At 41.3% G+C, this 15,989-nt stretch overlaps 2 protein-coding genes across 3 annotated transcripts; one reads left to right on the forward strand and one right to left on the reverse strand.

The window, feature by feature from the left end:
- Positions 1–19: 19 nt before the first annotated feature.
- sybl1 (synaptobrevin-like 1) lies at positions 20–3,367 on the reverse strand. Of its 2 annotated transcripts, none has more exons than XM_040015164.1 (8): positions 3,183–3,367; positions 2,585–2,763; positions 2,342–2,399; positions 1,934–2,071; positions 1,691–1,781; positions 1,341–1,408; positions 1,101–1,193; positions 20–985 (listed from the first exon to the last, which is right to left on the reverse strand). In XM_040015164.1, the coding sequence occupies exons 2-8, from the start codon at positions 2,728–2,730 to the stop codon at positions 917–919; spliced, it is 663 nt and encodes a 220-aa protein (XP_039871098.1). In that variant the 5' UTR covers positions 2,731–2,763; positions 3,183–3,367; the 3' UTR covers positions 20–916. The 2 variants fall into 2 exon arrangements, with proteins under 2 accessions (XP_039871098.1, XP_039871097.1); XM_040015163.1 differs by having other exon boundaries at positions 2,585–2,805; positions 3,183–3,366.
- Positions 3,368–3,871: 504 nt separating this feature from the next.
- polr1d (RNA polymerase I and III subunit D) lies at positions 3,872–14,371 on the forward strand. Its single transcript, XM_040015165.1, has 5 exons — positions 3,872–3,992; positions 5,700–5,797; positions 6,213–6,289; positions 11,282–11,364; positions 13,479–14,371. Exons 1-5 carry the CDS (start codon positions 3,954–3,956, stop codon positions 13,524–13,526), a joined length of 345 nt encoding a protein of 114 aa, XP_039871099.1. The 5' UTR covers positions 3,872–3,953; the 3' UTR covers positions 13,527–14,371.
- Positions 14,372–15,989: the final 1,618 nt, after the last annotated feature.

Here is a 15,989-nt window from a genome sequence, read left to right on the forward strand (position 1 = left end):
TTAGAGGCAAATCACTCAGTTCCATCAGAATGTATTTATTTTAAATGAGGATGTACAATTATTACATAATGATCATCAGCCATATGATGTCAGGAAGCAAATCTATGTACAACATAATATAAAAAAAGTGCAATTTGTTAACAGAAAGAAAACTTGGGCACACTGAACCTCAAAGAGGGAGGTAAAAGGTGAAGGGAAGCCTCAACTCCACAGGCAGAAATCACACTTGCTTTAAAACAACCATTCTTCATCAATCAAATGTACAATATTTATTTTTATGATCATACAGGGTATTTCACAACATTAACCTTAGAAGATACAACTGTGCTAAGTGATAAAACTTATCAGAAAGTCTGTATACTGCATCAGTTTAGTCAACAATGTGTTTAAAGTTCTTCAACAGAGGCCCATACACTACACCCTCGTGATACATTTAAAACATGTTACCCACATACTCTGTTGGCATCCAAGATTAAACAGGACACTCACAAATCAAACTTTGCTACCTTTGTAGTTAAATCTATATGGATTAATTACACAGGCAGGTGCAGGACAGTATAGTAACTGATACATCAGCCAACCGAGTGCATGAGACAAGATGAATGCACCAGACTAACATAAGACAAGACCATTGTTCCACATCAGTTTTAGGCCACGTGGCTGCTGTCCATTAGTGTGGGTATGAGGTGGGACTCCAGGTCCAGAAGGCATATAAATGTGCACTGTCAAAGTCAGGGTGAGAAAGAAGGTGGGAGGAGGAGGAGCAAATAGTTTTCCAGCTCTTCTGAAGCCAAAGGAGTAAAAAGCAAGGGACGTGGTATTTTCTACTGTGTCCACTGGCAAGCAGAGTTAAACAGGCACTTCTCCCCTTTGTCCCTTTTCCTTCATCTCCCTCTCTTCTGTCCCCGCTCTCTTCTCATTGTTTGACACACGTGGGCCAGTTGAGACCTCCACAGGCAGCAGAGACAATAATGTAAATCACCACCTGAAAAAGAGCACAGACAGAGTTCACTTCCTTCACAACTGCTGCACTAAATAAGGCACAGAGAAGCCAAGCTCAATGCACTACTTGTTTTCATCATCTCGGTGTCTGTACTCACAAGGGCAACCAGCACAATGACTAGAGTCAGCTTGAGGTTCTTCATGCACATGGCTCGTGTAAGGTTACGGCTCGTGGTCTTAAATGTGACTGACTGAAGGAGGAGGAGGGAAAAACATGTAATCAGTAACAATATCTGTTGTTTAATAGACTGCAGTTGCAGTATATACTTAATGACAAATGTTATGCATCAGAAAATAAGTAGAAGCAACAGAGCCTAATCAGTTGTAGTTAAACTCACTGCATCAACCAGGTTTTCTGTCTTGTCAATCAGCAGCTCCAGCTTTTCTCCTCTCTGAGCTACCAAGTCTGTAAAAACATGAATGCAAACAGTGAATTTAGTGTGAATACACATAATACAATACATATGAGTAATTCACTAAACACAGCACATCATGCATCGTAAGTGAGGTGGTCGCTCATGATATAACACTTCACTCATTTAAAGTCACACCACACACCAGTCAAACATTACAGGTTTTATCTAACTTGGTTTATTAGAGTTTTAGTCAATGTTTTTCCATCTCAGAGCCTTGTTTATTTATTTATTTATGAATAAATACAAAATGAGGAAATTAAAGAGATGCTCACCTATGTTGCGGACCATGATGCCCTTCAGGTCGTCCACTTGCATCTGAGTCTCAGTGACACGATCGGGTCCACGTGGATCTGAGTGGTGTTTCTGCAAAGAAAAGGAACACGTCACACTTCTTCACGTCTTCTTCCGTTTCTTTTTTTTTTTTTCCTTTTCTTTTAAACCACAGAAATATTAGGACATCACAGTGCAGTAACAGGAAACATTGCTTGGTACATTCAGGCTTTCATCATACACACCATTTGAGCTGCCAGTGTAGAGGAGAACTCGCTGTTCATGGCATAAGGTAGGGCTGTTTGTGCTCGTGAGCCATATGTTGTCTGGAAACGCTTCTTCACTTCACTGAGGAAGGTGAATGCACGTGACCTCTCAAAGTCCTTTAGAAGATGAGAGTCAAATAGGTTCATAAGAAGTTGCATACAATAAATTGTGGCTGCCTCAAAACCCTATCTCATCTTTAGCAACAGCAGTAATGCTAGGTTTTCTACAATAACACAGGACATGTGTCCATTTCTTACAGTGGCTGGGTGGTTTATATTTATTTTTATACTAATTCAGGTTTTTAAAATACATTCATAACATCTACAAATGGTCTACTGCAAATCCAAACCCCGACAAAAATATATGACTGTCAAATATATACTTACGTCGTCCGTGATGCACAGGTATATGATTCTGTCATGGCAGATGTAATGAAACAGATAGCTAAAAATAAAGCAGAAGGGTTAATCGTTAGATGAGAGGTGTTTTATACAGTAGGGCTGTTTTTCCTACAGTTTTTACAAGGAATGAACTCTGTGGTACTTTATCACATGACACCGCCGTAGGCACTGTCACTAACAGGATGTAAACTGCCAACTGGGGATGACACAGGCCGCACACGCCCTTACCTGCCATGGCTGTATGTCAGTTTGTTGTTCTCTGAGGGAATTTTAGCTAAAATCTGCTCAGTAACTTCCAGGAAGTTACCCCCACACCATGCATGCTTGGCAAGAATAGTGGTTCCTCGAGCCACCACAGCAAACAGGATTGCCATGGCAACAGCTGGGTTTTCACCTTTATTACCACCCTGGAGGTAGAAGGACAAGGAAGGCGAGTTGTTACTGCTGAGCTGGGGGAAAAAAAAAAAAACACCCAAACGATAATGATTAGGGAAGAATAATTCTTGTGAAACAGCCAAAAATAGTTACAGATAACAGGAAGAAGGAAATAAAATGACATGTGAACAGGTGTAACTAAGAAATGCAAATACTGCGATTAGAACGCCGTAGGAAAATTCCCAATCATGAACAGGTTGTCATGCTAGAGTAAAATGTCAGCTAAAACTAGATGAACCAAAATTTGCGAAACAACAAGCTAGCTAACACTGTTGTTGACCATTAAACCTATATTAGCGTCAGAAAGGTAGTTAGCCACTTGACGCCATGTCGGTTGTTTTTAGCTACTGAGCTAACGTACGTAATAGTCACATAACATCATATTCAGTACCTGGATGTCTCAACGACGATTAAAGTGGCTCATTTAGCGCAAAATTCCCACATTTAAAGACGTTTCAGTTGCTAGTTGGCTAATCCTTTTCGAGTGACTTCTGCCTGCTTCGCAAATCGTCCAGACAGGAAACACATTCAAGCGCGTACTGGGGAGTGTAGTTCCTACCGCATTTCAGGCTCTATGTGCTTAACGTCGTTGTTTCCCTTTTGGAACTACATTTTTTTTTTTACCCCCAGTTACATATTACGTAGTTCCGTCGTCACGTCTTCGTATAAACAACTTGTTATAGAGGGGGCGCGAATTTCGCCCCTGTTACAGTCTTCCAGGCGACTTGAACGCTAGATAACGCTTTCCCCTGCAGCTAGAGATGTGACAAAACTTACCATTGTTAATTGCTGAACAGGTTAGCTTTTATTAAAATAAATATTTATTAGGTAAGTATTAAAAATAACTATTTGTTTAAGTAAACATGTTATGTTATTAAGCATCCAGGCACAACAATAATATAAAATTTAAGCCATAATCACGCTGCAGAGTAGCCAAACAACGCGTTTGACAAATATTCTACCAACCACAGAGCTGCGTCACTTTAAATGAAAATTATCTGATAATTTGATCATTTATGGCTACAATCATACATATGTTACCAAAACATTGAGGTAAATTCCAGTCGTATTGAACTTTCCTTTGCCTGTCAAACTAGATTCAGGGCTAAAGACCACAGTACTAAACCTTACTCTGTTGACGGATGCAGTGGGAAAGTGAAGCATGGCCGGGGAAGGAGAAAAGAAAGCAGTACTAGAAATGGTAAAAAGCGAAAATCGTGTGTGGTTTGATGGTGTGCGCGGTTGGATGGGTTCGTCTTTATTTTCTCCAGGTCGGATCGATTAACTAAAGAAGCAAATGACAGCGATTTGACCGCCTGTGTGCTCCTCACGTGGGTAGCTACAGTGACTAGCAGTAAATAAACTTAAACGGCGTTAATCTAACCTAAGTATACGCTAAAATCTGTCTTTTTGAAGCATTACCAGCACCGGTTGACAAACAGTAATTTGGAACATGAGGGTACTACCTACTTGTTTAATTTAGATGCGGATTTGTCTCACTCCACGGGTACCTAACAGTATCTCCACTAGGGGGCAGTAGTTAAACAGTGTTCATGTCCTATGAAGATAAACGTCATAAATATTTGGAAAGTGATGCATTTTTCTTAATTTTCCTACCTCAGATGATGTGAAATAAAGATGCCAATTAAAAATGAAATATGAAGCTTCAGGTTTAATTCAAGTGGGGGTTAAAAGTATTGCTTTAACTACCTTGGAAGGGGATAATATGATAAGAGGGGAAGTACCTCATCATCTTTGGTGAAGACAGTGTTGTTGCATGGGCATGTGTGGATGCCGGTATAACTGGATCATTGGTTTTTATTGATGATGTGAGTGCTGATAGAAGGAGCAGGATGTACTGTGAAGCGTACAGGGAGTACTCTGCTCAGATTCAGCCAAAGTGCTTTAGAACTGATAAGACGGTGCTTTCAGTGCACCGTCTTATCCGCAGACGGAAAGGAATCCAAGAGTTTCCTAAAGCAAAGACATGAAATATTCCTGAATGGTCAAATCAGAGCTCAGCCCAGCAGAGCATGGTTTTCAGTTACTGATGAAGACAAAACTGAAAGCAGAGAGAGTCACAAACAAACGGCAGCTAAAGACGGCCGCAGTGAAGGCCTGCATGCCTTCGCTGCTGTAAAAATGTGGGTTGTCGTGTAAAAATGGCTGCAATTCTTTGATGGTTTTCCATAAAGAAAGAAAAAACTTGAAAATAATAAAGTTAGTGTTTGTACACTTAAAAAAAAGACTCTTAAGAGCTAAAAAGTTCCGGCTTACTCTAAACAGCAAACTATTGTTTCTCCTGTTGAGAGTGGATATCCCTAACATGGTCAAGTCAGGCACTTTAAATATGCTCTAGCTGCTCCAGTGCAGATCTTCACTTTGTGAATGGTGGCCAATCAGATGAAGGCTGGCCTAAAAGAAGGAGGAATGGGGTAACATTGTGTGTTTTAGATGTTTGATAAAGTTTATGAGGCCTGAGTTTAAAAATAAGAACATTTACTGTGACCCAAACAAAGAGTCCAATGAGCAAAATGTGGAGCTGGAAATGTGCACAGTAGGTCCACTTTTGTTGTTAAAACACTTGAATTAAAGCTCCAAGTCCTCCAAGTCACATCTTGTTTTTTCTTTTTCTCTTAGATTTCACATCCACTGTGCTGGCGTACAGAGGCAAAAAAATCAAATAAAATCATGTCCTTTCTCAAATACTCTTGGACCCAACTGTGCATGCAATCAGTGTCTGCTTCTATTTGCATCTGTAACTCTGTATGTTTTGAATATTTTGGAAGTGCATAATGAGTGTGAGCGGCTCGCCCACTCACTAATCTCAGAGGAGGAAGCTGGTGTAATGTTTCTCTTCCATGTTGGCTGTGCGATGTTTTAAGAATGGACTTTTTTTGCGTTCTAGGTCCAGGCCGACGGGGCAGATGAGGGCTGTGTGACTTTTGTGCTGCACGACGAGGACCATACGTTAGGGAACTCCCTCAGATACATGATCATGAAGAAGTGAGCGTTTTTGTGTTGGTTTTTTCCCCCTTTGAACTCAGCATGGTCACCGTCATGTTTTCTTTTTTTCTTTTTATATTTCACATCGCTTCCCACACATGTGGCTTATTTGACATTCAAACTGAAGCTTGATGGCTGTTATCTGTAGTAAGACTCCAGCTAGAAGGGACTTTCCTCGCTTTCCAGCTCATAGACAATAATAAGATAATCATTTTATTTTATGACAGTGTTATCAAAAGGAAGCATGTGATTTCTCCCTCTTCCCTGTTTTTGGGGCTCTCTTGTCATCCTGCCAGGAGAGGGTCTGCTAATCTAAAAAAATGTAGTCATTACCAGTCTTTTTTTTTTTTTTAAGCAGAACTCTGAGAATGCTTGCAAACCTCAGCTTCATTTTCCCACTTTTCTCTTTTGCCAGCGCGGATGTGGAGTTTTGCGGCTACACCATCACCCACCCGTCAGAGAGCAAGATCAACTTTCGCATTCAGACACGAGGTGAGAGACGTCTCTGTTAATACACACGGCTCCGTATGGCTGTGTTTATTGGGAATAAAGGTTTTCAGGCAGCGTTGCAAGGTAAAAAAGCTGATCACGATATACTGCAAATAATAACACACGCACCCTAATTTTGAGAGCAATAACCATTTGCAGCGTTGCCAAAAAAAAAAAATCTGTCATCTGCTTTCACAAAAGATAGGAGCAGCCCTGTCACATGAAAGGACTCGGCGAGACTGAGAAAACAGCTTGTTTTTGTTGTTGAACCAAGTTTCTGGTTGCCTGGAGGTTTCTTTTTTTTCTTCACGGCTTCAATACAGCTAGACCCGATTACCTTCGAGGCACAAGGAGAAATAAAAAAAATACTCCCCCTCTTTTTCACTGCGCTTTCGGGCATCAGATCGCCCTTTGAAATGATCTGTATTTATTTTGGTTGTTAAATTTCTCCACCAAGACCGCAATCACAACGCTGGATTGAGGTCATCCATGTCAGTTGAGGGGGCCAGGAGGGCCGCAGCATTCTTTTCGTTTGTTTTTTAATGCCACATCTTTTTTTGGTTAATCACTTAGATTATCAAAACACAATAGTCAAGCGCAGCGACATAAAGAATTGACAGCTTGGTTTCAACAGCAGCCAACAAAAGCATATTCAGTTAACGATCAATGACACAACCCTGAATTGTTTCCTTTTTTTTGTGCACTTGCACAGTCGCTCATGACGAACATTCATTTCCTATATCCCGCTTTTGTGTCGCTGTATATTTAGTTTAGCATAAGAAAAAGGGAAATATTCTTTTAACCAGGCCTCAGTTCAGTTTTTCCTTTGACTTTTTCAATCGGGCGTTCTATTCATGTTTTAATGTGATTTTATGTAAAGCTGTCCACGTATTAGTTCCCACTTTTACTATTTCTATTCCAGATTTTGGCACACGTATACAGGGGGGGGAGTAATTATTAGGTCTCCAGCTGAATATACAAACTTTTTAACAAACAAATAAACTGTCTCTAATTTTATGGCAGCTTTATTTAAATGGAAAGAGACAGAATATCAACCAAACATCCAGAAAAGAATGCATTACATGAAAGTTGTGGGTTGATTTGCTGGTGTTCTGGCTGAGGGAAGGAGGTTCTAGGCCAGAATTTTATGGTACATAGCTTCGCCCACTGGCCACTCATTGCAGTGAAGTCGTCCTGTACCATCCATCCATCAATCTTCATCCGCTGTATCCGAGGCCGGGTCGCGGGGGCAGCAGCCTAAGCAAAGAGGCCCAGACCTCCCTCTCCCCAGCCACCTCCTCCAGCTTATCCGGGGGAACACCAAGGCGTTCCCAGGCCAGCCGAGAGATATAATCTCTCCAGCGTGTCCTGGGTCTGCCCCGGGGCCTCCTCCCGGTGGGACATGCCTGGAACACCTCACCCAGGAGGTGCCCAGGGGGCATCCTTGTCAGATGCCCGAACCACCTCAGCTGGCTCCTTTCGATGTGGAGCAGCAGCGGCTCTACTCTGAGCCCCTCCCGGATGGCCGAACTTCTCTCCCTATCTCTAAGGGAGAGGCCAGCCACCCTTCGGAGGAAGCTCATTTCTGCCGCTTGTATCCGCGATCTCGTTCTTTCGGTCACTACCCACAGCTCGTGGCCATAGGTGAGGGTAGGGACGTAGATCGACCGGTAAATTGAGAGCTTCGCTTTTACACTCATCTCCCTCTTCACCACGACGGACCGGTGCAGCGTCCGCATTACTGCAGCTGCAGCCCCAATCCGTCTGTCGATCTCCGGCTGTGTCGTCCTGTACCTTTACCAGAAAAACAGCCCCAAATCATAGTTTTTCCACCTCCATGCTTGACTGTGCGGATGGTGTTCTTTGGGTCAAACTCAGCATTTCTCTTCTTTTAAAACACATCAGGTAGAGTTGGTGAAGCCAGAGAGTTAGATGTTTGTTTCATCTGAACGCAGGCGTTTCTCCCAAACCTTCTCTGAATCATTTAAATGTTCACTGGCAAACTTAAGACAGGCCTTCTTGAGCAGGGAGAGCTTGTGGGTGCTGCAAGATTTCAATCCGTGACTACATAGTGTGTTACCAGTGGTGTACTTGGGGTTTGTGATCCCAGCTGCCATAAGGTCATTGAGAAGCTTTAGTTTGGGGCTTATCCACCGTCTTTTTTTCCCTCACCCATGAGGTAAGATCTTGCACGGAGATTCAAACTGAGGGCGATTGATGGTCATTTTATATTCTCCATTTGTGAATAACTGCACCTTCTCACCAAGCTTGTTCTTGAGGAGGTTGCAATGGAAAAAATTGAAAATATATGTGTTTTATACATGTATTAAGATCAAGACGTCTGTAATTGATTGCAGCCAGAATTATGGCTGGGTTATACCGAGTCAAATTAGGACTGCAGCTAATGATTATTTTAGTAGCCGAGTATTCCTTTGATTAATCCATTTATTAATCAAAGGAATCAGATAAAAATAAATAAACATTTTTAAATGTTTTCTTTTGTATCTTTGAAGTCACATCCTACACATGTGGCTTATTTGACGTACAAAGGGTATGAGTGAAGCTTGACGGCTGTTATCTGTAGTAAGACTCTAACTGGAAGGGACTTTCCTCGCTTTCCAGCTCATAGATAATAATATGATAAACATTTTATTTTATGACAGTGTCATCAAAAGGAAGCATGTGATTTGTCTCTCTTTAAAACACAGGTGTTTTAATGGTAAATGGCCTGTATTTGTATAGCGCTTTACTAGTCCCTAAGGACCCCAAAGCACTTTACACATCCATTCACACACACATTCACACAGTGGTGATGGCAAGCTACATTGTAGCCACAGCCACCCTGGGGCGCACTGACAGAGGCGAGGCTGCCGAACACTGGCGCCACCGGGCCCTCTGACCACCACCAGTAGGCAACGGGTGAAGTGTCTTGCCCAAGGACACAACGACTGAGACTGTCCGAGCCGGGGCTTGAACCGGCAACCTTCCGATTACAAGGCGAACTCCCAACTCTTGAGCCACGAACTGCTCATTGCTTTTAGTAGTTTAAGTACATGCTATATCTGTCAAAAATTACACACTGGCTCTCGTAGATTAGCAGGAAGAGTTCTGACAGTATTGTATCACCTGGATGAGCTAGATTTAGTTTGTGTGTGTGTGTCTGCATGTTTAAGTGTGCTGGTGAACAAGTGAGTACGTGTGACTGGAATGAGGACACGCGAGCATGTCAGCAGTCTCTGTGACAGCGTTTTAGGGCTTCAACAATTCATCGAGTAACTAGATTCTAAAAAAAAAAAATCCTGTTTTGTTTACTTCAATGCTTCGTTTAATGTGCAATTCTGTAACGATCACATGTCACAGTGTAAACACGAGCGTTTCACCGACTAAAAACAGATGAGCAGTGATAAGAGCGCACATATCAATAAAAACTGTTGCACAAAGTTGTCCCTGTTTATTGTGGCGCCGCAGAAGAACACGGTGAAGAACGAAGAGGCAGAGCTGTTACCTCAGGCGAAGTGAAAGTTGGCTCCTTTTAACGTATAAAACAGAAACGTTTGTTTCCGTGAAGAAAAGGGAACTTTGTAGCTGCTCCCATCCATGTTTTAAACATCAAACATCTACATTAAAGCCACAGAACTTACATTAAAATATGCAGATGAACTGTTAACTTGGTCTGATATGATGTTTAAATCGGGCAGGTTGCTGAAGGCAAGTATAATATACTTTTAGATTAATCTAATTCTACAAAATAATGTTACTAAAGCCCTGAAATAAATATGGTGTAGACTTTAGACTCAATCCTGCTTGTTGCAGGTATTGCTGCCATATAAAATAGGATCGCTGTTGTGTTATCAATCTGTTTGTTGAAAAACTGCTATTTTCTTCACACAGGTGCTCCTATCTCCTACGTTTCTATTTAAGGTCTTTTTTTAATCATAGATGTGGGCGAAACACTCAGAACACCCTAGATCAAAGACTTATTACACAAATCCATTTATAACTTGGCTGTAATGTGTGTCTTCAGTATCTTCATTAAAATGAAACTACGATAAAATTAGAGACTGTTTATTTCTTTGGAAGTGAACAAACGTAATAATCTCAGCAGGTCATCAAATGATTATTTTCTCAACTGTGTGCAACTCTGAAACAAGCCTTTTTTCTTTTTTTTTTAGCTCTTCTTCCTTTAAGGCACACCTACCTTTAGCTTTCTTCTGATTGGCCGGCCATTGCAAACAAAATAATTAAACGAGGAGAGTTTTTTAAGCTCATAGCAAGAGCTGTGCACCTGAGAAAACCTGTCAAAGACTCAAGAGCACAAAACAACTTTTGGCTTACAGCGATTGCTGGTACATACACGGACCTCATTATTTACAACAGGAGTATCCACCACTGTAAAAGTATATATAACAGAAAATAAGGAACAGCACAGTCAGTCCCCCATATGGTAAATATCCTACAAGGATCAGGTCATGTGACTGTGGGGGAAATGTCCAGGATTCCTTGGTTTTCTTTGTCCCTCGAGTAGTTCTCGCAAAGCTTCGAGGCGTGTTTGGGCTCGTTATTTCTGCAGCAGAATGAATCTTTCCCCATCGAGATGCCGACCAGAGCGCGTAGCGTGCCTACAAGCCATCATCGGTGAGGGTGCAGTCAGTTCGTTGGCAGAGTTTCTCTGTAGCGCTCACAATGCATCGCTTGCAGGTGTGGCGTTTGTTTCGACACTTGAAATATCAAATTGGGCAAGACAAAACGATCCCACGTTGCAAATGTGGTTGATGCGTGCTTCTCATCTCTTAACAGCGCTGGTGACCCTTGTCAATAATAAATTTGTGTAGAGCGTCCGCTTTTGTGCTCATCATGGGCGCACGATGACTCACAGCGCTAAATGAAACCCAGAGACGAGTGGCTAACAGAGTGCCTACATCTTCTGCGGTTGCTTTTGTTCTGTTTGTGCTGTCGGTGGTGGTTTTCGTCAGAAGTATCTGCTATCTGCTTCAGGGGGACTTCCAGCTGCAGAGCCGCTGCGGAGAGGCCTGAACGAGCTCAGCGATGTTTGTCAACATGTTCTCAACACATTTCAGGTAAGCATGTGTGACTGTTCTGTACACAACATGTGTCTTACATAGAAAAATGACCCGGGGTGCGTTCCAGAAAACAAGTTTGATAAACTCTGAGAATCACCTTGAACTCTTTACTCTCAGACAGGAAAGTCTGAGTTTGTGGTTTCAGCACAGCTGGTCAGAATTGGTTTAATCAGCTCTAATTTAAGCGTGTGCGTGGGGAATGGGGGGGAAAGCCATCATCAGAGGAGGGCATATAACTTGTTTTCCCTATTGTGATGGCGCAAGTATAAATGCACGGTCCCTTTGGACCACAGCGATTATCTCGTAAAACACAAATGGAGATGTCATTCGACATGATCCAGTCAATCATCATTTACGCATCCTAAATTTCCCTTAATTGATGACAGAGCTGGAATCTTGCAGAAATCCCAGCCTACGGTCATGTCTGCATGTTATCCCCTGATTAACTAAATCAGCCACAGTGCCATGAGAGCAATCTCCTCGCTAACTTTATTAGTCTAGTTTCATTATAAACAGGCATGCACCTGCCTATACTCATATGATTTCTGAAAATAGAACTTCTATCGACTTGTGATTCGAGCACATAAATGACTGAGGAATAAGTGCTTGAGGCCTCGTGTCATGAGCAGTAAATTCCACAGTTATGGAATCATTTCTTTTTTTCCATTTTAATGAGAGAGGAGGCTTCATGTCCAGCTCGGTCTGGGTGGAGCTGCTCCTGCTACTATACACTGAAGCTGTCGCTGAATGTGCCTGCCAGTGATTGGTCAGAACACAGAGACCTAAATTATCCTCCTAGGACCTGGTGTCCACATATGTGGGCATCACATTTTGGGTTATTTAGACCAAAATACTCAATTTTGCTCAACAAGGGCCTGATATCCACTTATGAGGACATTATACTGCTACTGTTCTATCGAAATTTTAAACGAATATCCTCATATATCTCATTTTTTTAGAAACAAAAATCAGGTAAAAAAAAAAAATCTGGCAATTCTTTGTTTTTACATTCATCTGGCCCCAATCAGCCCAAATATCAAAGAGAAATCAAAAATGCATGCCGTGGAAGAGTTCGGGTCTTAGGAGGTTAAACCATTAAAGGTAATTAGAGTGGACAGTACTGGACTGATAGGGCAGCGGTGCAGTGATTAGCGCTGTCCCCTCACAGCAGCGAGGTCCTGGATCTGACCCCGCTGATAGTGAAGCAGCTTTTCTTTGTGGAGTTTGCATGGGTTCCTCCAGAGTCCAAAAACATGCATATTAGGCCACTTAGGGATTCTAAATTTGTCACTGTCAATGTCACTGTAAATTGTTCTTTATGTCTTCGTATTGGCTCTATAATAGCCTGCTAACCTGCCAGAGTCTACCCTACATTTCAGGGTATAGCTGGGATAGGCTCCACTCCCTCCACAACCCTGCATTGGACAAAAGGTTGTGAAAATTGATGGATGGAAGCTGGTTATTGGTTGTTGAGCTGTGGAAGTTTCAGCTTGACCCTTTTGGCTACCTGTTGAAACAAATGCAGCAACACTGTCAACTTCATGCATGCTGAACACCAACTTGTCTGGTTTCCATGAGACTGGACAAGTTGAAGTTCTGAAAACTTGGTTGTTTTTTTTTCTTTCCATTTGTTTTCATATGTTCTTTGTTCCTCCACACAACATAAAAGATTTACTAACACCCACGCAAATTGGTTTTGGCATTAAAAAATGCACTGTGGTATTTACAAAGAGAGCACAGAGGTGGGACCTCAAAGACTTTTATGAATGATCTCTGGGAGTTCCTTTATCACAGTGCAAAATATAGAGAGGAGAATATTCAAACCAAGCGTTAGCAGCTGCCAACAATTTCTTCCTACCGCAGGGTCTCTTCCCATCACAGGAGTCCTGCGGAGAAGCTGACCTGGTGCTCTCATTTCTAAACTGGGGAAAGCAACAAGAAACCAACCTGAATTTCCATGCACGTAACAGGACAGAGAAAGAAACCCTGGGCGTTCTAGCAAACAGTAATTTTAAGTGAAAGGACAGTCAGCTGACTTTAATTAAATGTGACACTCCCACATGCTGCCTGAAATCCACCTCTGACTTGGACGTTCTTTAAATTTGTTCCAGGCAAGAGTTAATGAGTTCAAAGAAAGACTGGAGCAACCCATGGAATGAACGGCGTTTGGCACGAGGGACAGCGAGGGAGTCAGAGACACCAGTTCTGCATCCACACCATGAAAATGAGTTACCTGGACATTTCTACTTTTTTTTTTGTATTATTTAAATATACATACTAGGGAGCAGGAGGAATGGCAAGTTCTCCAATTCCTGAACACAGTCTGTATCGGTTTCAAACATCTGTGCAGCTTTTGTATTTGTAGTATTTTCAAATTGATTAATGATGATAAATGTGAATATGTTTTGTGTTTATCATTCCCTGAATGCTGGAATGATGAGTGAAACAAATATAAAACATTAAACTCTTAAAGACTTTGAGTTTTCCTTTTTTAAGCCATGGATTTCACATTATTATTATTATTTTTTCCTTCATAGGGAGACGGTTTTCACGGATGTCCAGATCTAAATGTTGTTTTTCCCTAGATTGCTCTCATCTGTCCTTTGAAGCTGTGTTTGACGCATGTCCTTATTAGAAGAAGAATGTGGTGTGAAGGACTGCGCCCAGTGCCAAGAATACAGAGGGAAAATATGAGGGGAGTGAAGTGTGAATAACAAGGTTAAAGTTATTTGAGGTTAATCGCATCTCTTCATCAGTCACATGTTCAAGCAAGGCGCGCTCTTCGAGTATGGAAAAGAGTTTGAGGAAAAACAACAACCAGCTGAGAAACAAAGTGTGGAGTAACCCTGTTTCAGGACTGCAGGCATCGTGAGAATGAATTACAATTGTTAGATAATTGCTGTAAATGTCAAAATTTGTCACAAATTTGCCAACATAACCAAAGTACCACAAGTCACCAGAAAAGCATTTGTGAATTTTTGCTAATAAAATCAACTTATGAGAATGTTTTGTGCCATCTTTCTAGAAGTTGCATGACTGCATGAGCCACATTAAGTACCATTGATGTGACCACCAGAGACCACAGTGTCACTGACATTCAGGGGTTTTGAGTATTAATGGGCCAAATCATCACTGGAAAACAAAGTGAGCAGGATCTGAATGAAACTTTTTCCATCTTCAAAGCAGCAATCAAAGTATTTACCAAAGAGTGACAAGGATACCACTGATTGACAGATGAGCAGTTGGTAAGCATGTTAGACCAACGATATCAAACTTATTATACACTGTATGCGTCATACAGCTCAGTTAGAGCTTAAGTGGGACGAGCAAATATAACTTAAAGTTTACGTGCATCTTAAATCCCTGAGATATATAAATATTTAAAAAAGTATTGTAACAGTTGGTCTCAGTTTTTCCTACATGAACAAGAAATGCGGCTGTAATAAAAAAAGAAATAAATGTACAAAATTATAGAAAACTTTAAGTTTTGTACATTTAAAGAGAATGAACCACTGTAAGAAAACAAAACAGAAACGGTGAAAAAGCTTTTCTTTTAATTGTTTACCAATTAATTACTTTAGTGCAGTATGACTGGCAATGAGGGTGGTCTTTCTAAAGTAGGAAAAGGTGAAAAATAAATGAAAATACAATTTAAAGTTGAAACTTTATAGCGTCCTTGACATTTTCCAAAGTTGTTTGGTGGCCCAGCGGCTTTGCTAGGCCGATTCTGGTCCCCAGCCTTATCTTTGGCAACCCTAATTTAAAGGGTTACTTTGGCAGGTAAAACAAGTGAATTTTGTGTGTGGACTTTTCTTTAAAGCTCAAAATTAAGTTGAATCATCCTAGATCAGATGCACCAAAAAAATTTATTTCAGTCTCACCTGCTCACAAAATATTGTTAAAGCAGTATTGTGATTCGTCCATGTGATCTTGAGCAAACTGCGTACGTTCTTCTGGAGAGCAGCGCTCTGTCCTTGAAGCCGTTCCATGCACACGATTGCCGTTCGCCGTTCTCCTGATGGTGGAGTCATCAACACAAACATTAGCCAAGAAAGAGAGAGAGAGGCCTGCGACTGTTCCTTTGTGACCTTGATGACTGTAACATGGTTTGCTGTGAGAATGATCTTTGATTGTCAACCTCTCCTTCATAGTTGAACACCATCTGTCTGACTGATTGGACTTGTGGAGTCCGAATTCTTCTGGGATGGTTTTGTAACCTCTTCCAGCTGCATGAGCATCAACACCAACTACGATCCACTCCCTCAAATGTGTTTTGTAAAGATCAGCCTTTGATAGATCCCTGTTGTTCCAGTCATGTTGTTGTTGTTGTTCACTTAAAAACATCAAAAACCCACCATCCACGCCCGATTTTCATTCAATGGATTGATAACATGTGTCTCCTAATTTTACCTTTAAATTATCCACTAAATCAAGAAATTCTGAAACTTTTGCCCCATCCCATATAGGTGTAATTTTGATTTTTTTCCCCTGAATTTCATGAAAATCTTTTAATCTTCAAGGTCATTTTTATGCAGAAATGTAGAAAGACAAGTGCTCAATAACCACTGTAACGTGGGATGACTAATAGAGAAATAATGCATTGATACCACTGCTGTGGTTTT

The sequence above is a fragment of the Simochromis diagramma genome, unplaced genomic scaffold, assembly GCF_900408965.1.
Source record: "Simochromis diagramma unplaced genomic scaffold, fSimDia1.1 OVJJ01000685.1, whole genome shotgun sequence".
NCBI classification, from domain to species: Eukaryota; Metazoa; Chordata; class Actinopteri; order Cichliformes; family Cichlidae; genus Simochromis; species Simochromis diagramma.

Excerpts from the sequence above, each read along its gene's own strand:
- sybl1 (XM_040015164.1), bottom strand. The coding sequence starts at position 2,730 with ATGGCAATCCTGTTTGCTGTGGTGGCTCGAGGAACCACTATTCTTGCC. Across the intron at positions 2,400-2,584 it reads CTGACATACAGCCATGGCAG|CTATCTGTTTCATTACATCT; the intron begins GTAAGGGCGTGT and ends CTTTATTTTTAG. Across the intron at positions 1,409-1,690 it reads CATCATGGTCCGCAACATAG|ACTTGGTAGCTCAGAGAGGA; the intron begins GTGAGCATCTCT and ends ATGTTTTTACAG.
- polr1d (XM_040015165.1), top strand. The coding sequence starts at position 3,954 with ATGGCCGGGGAAGGAGAAAAGAAAGCAGTACTAGAAATG. Across the intron at positions 3,993-5,699 it reads AGAAAGCAGTACTAGAAATG|GTCCAGGCCGACGGGGCAGA; the intron begins GTAAAAAGCGAA and ends TTTGCGTTCTAG. Across the intron at positions 11,365-13,478 it reads ATGTTCTCAACACATTTCAG|GCAAGAGTTAATGAGTTCAA; the intron begins GTAAGCATGTGT and ends AATTTGTTCCAG.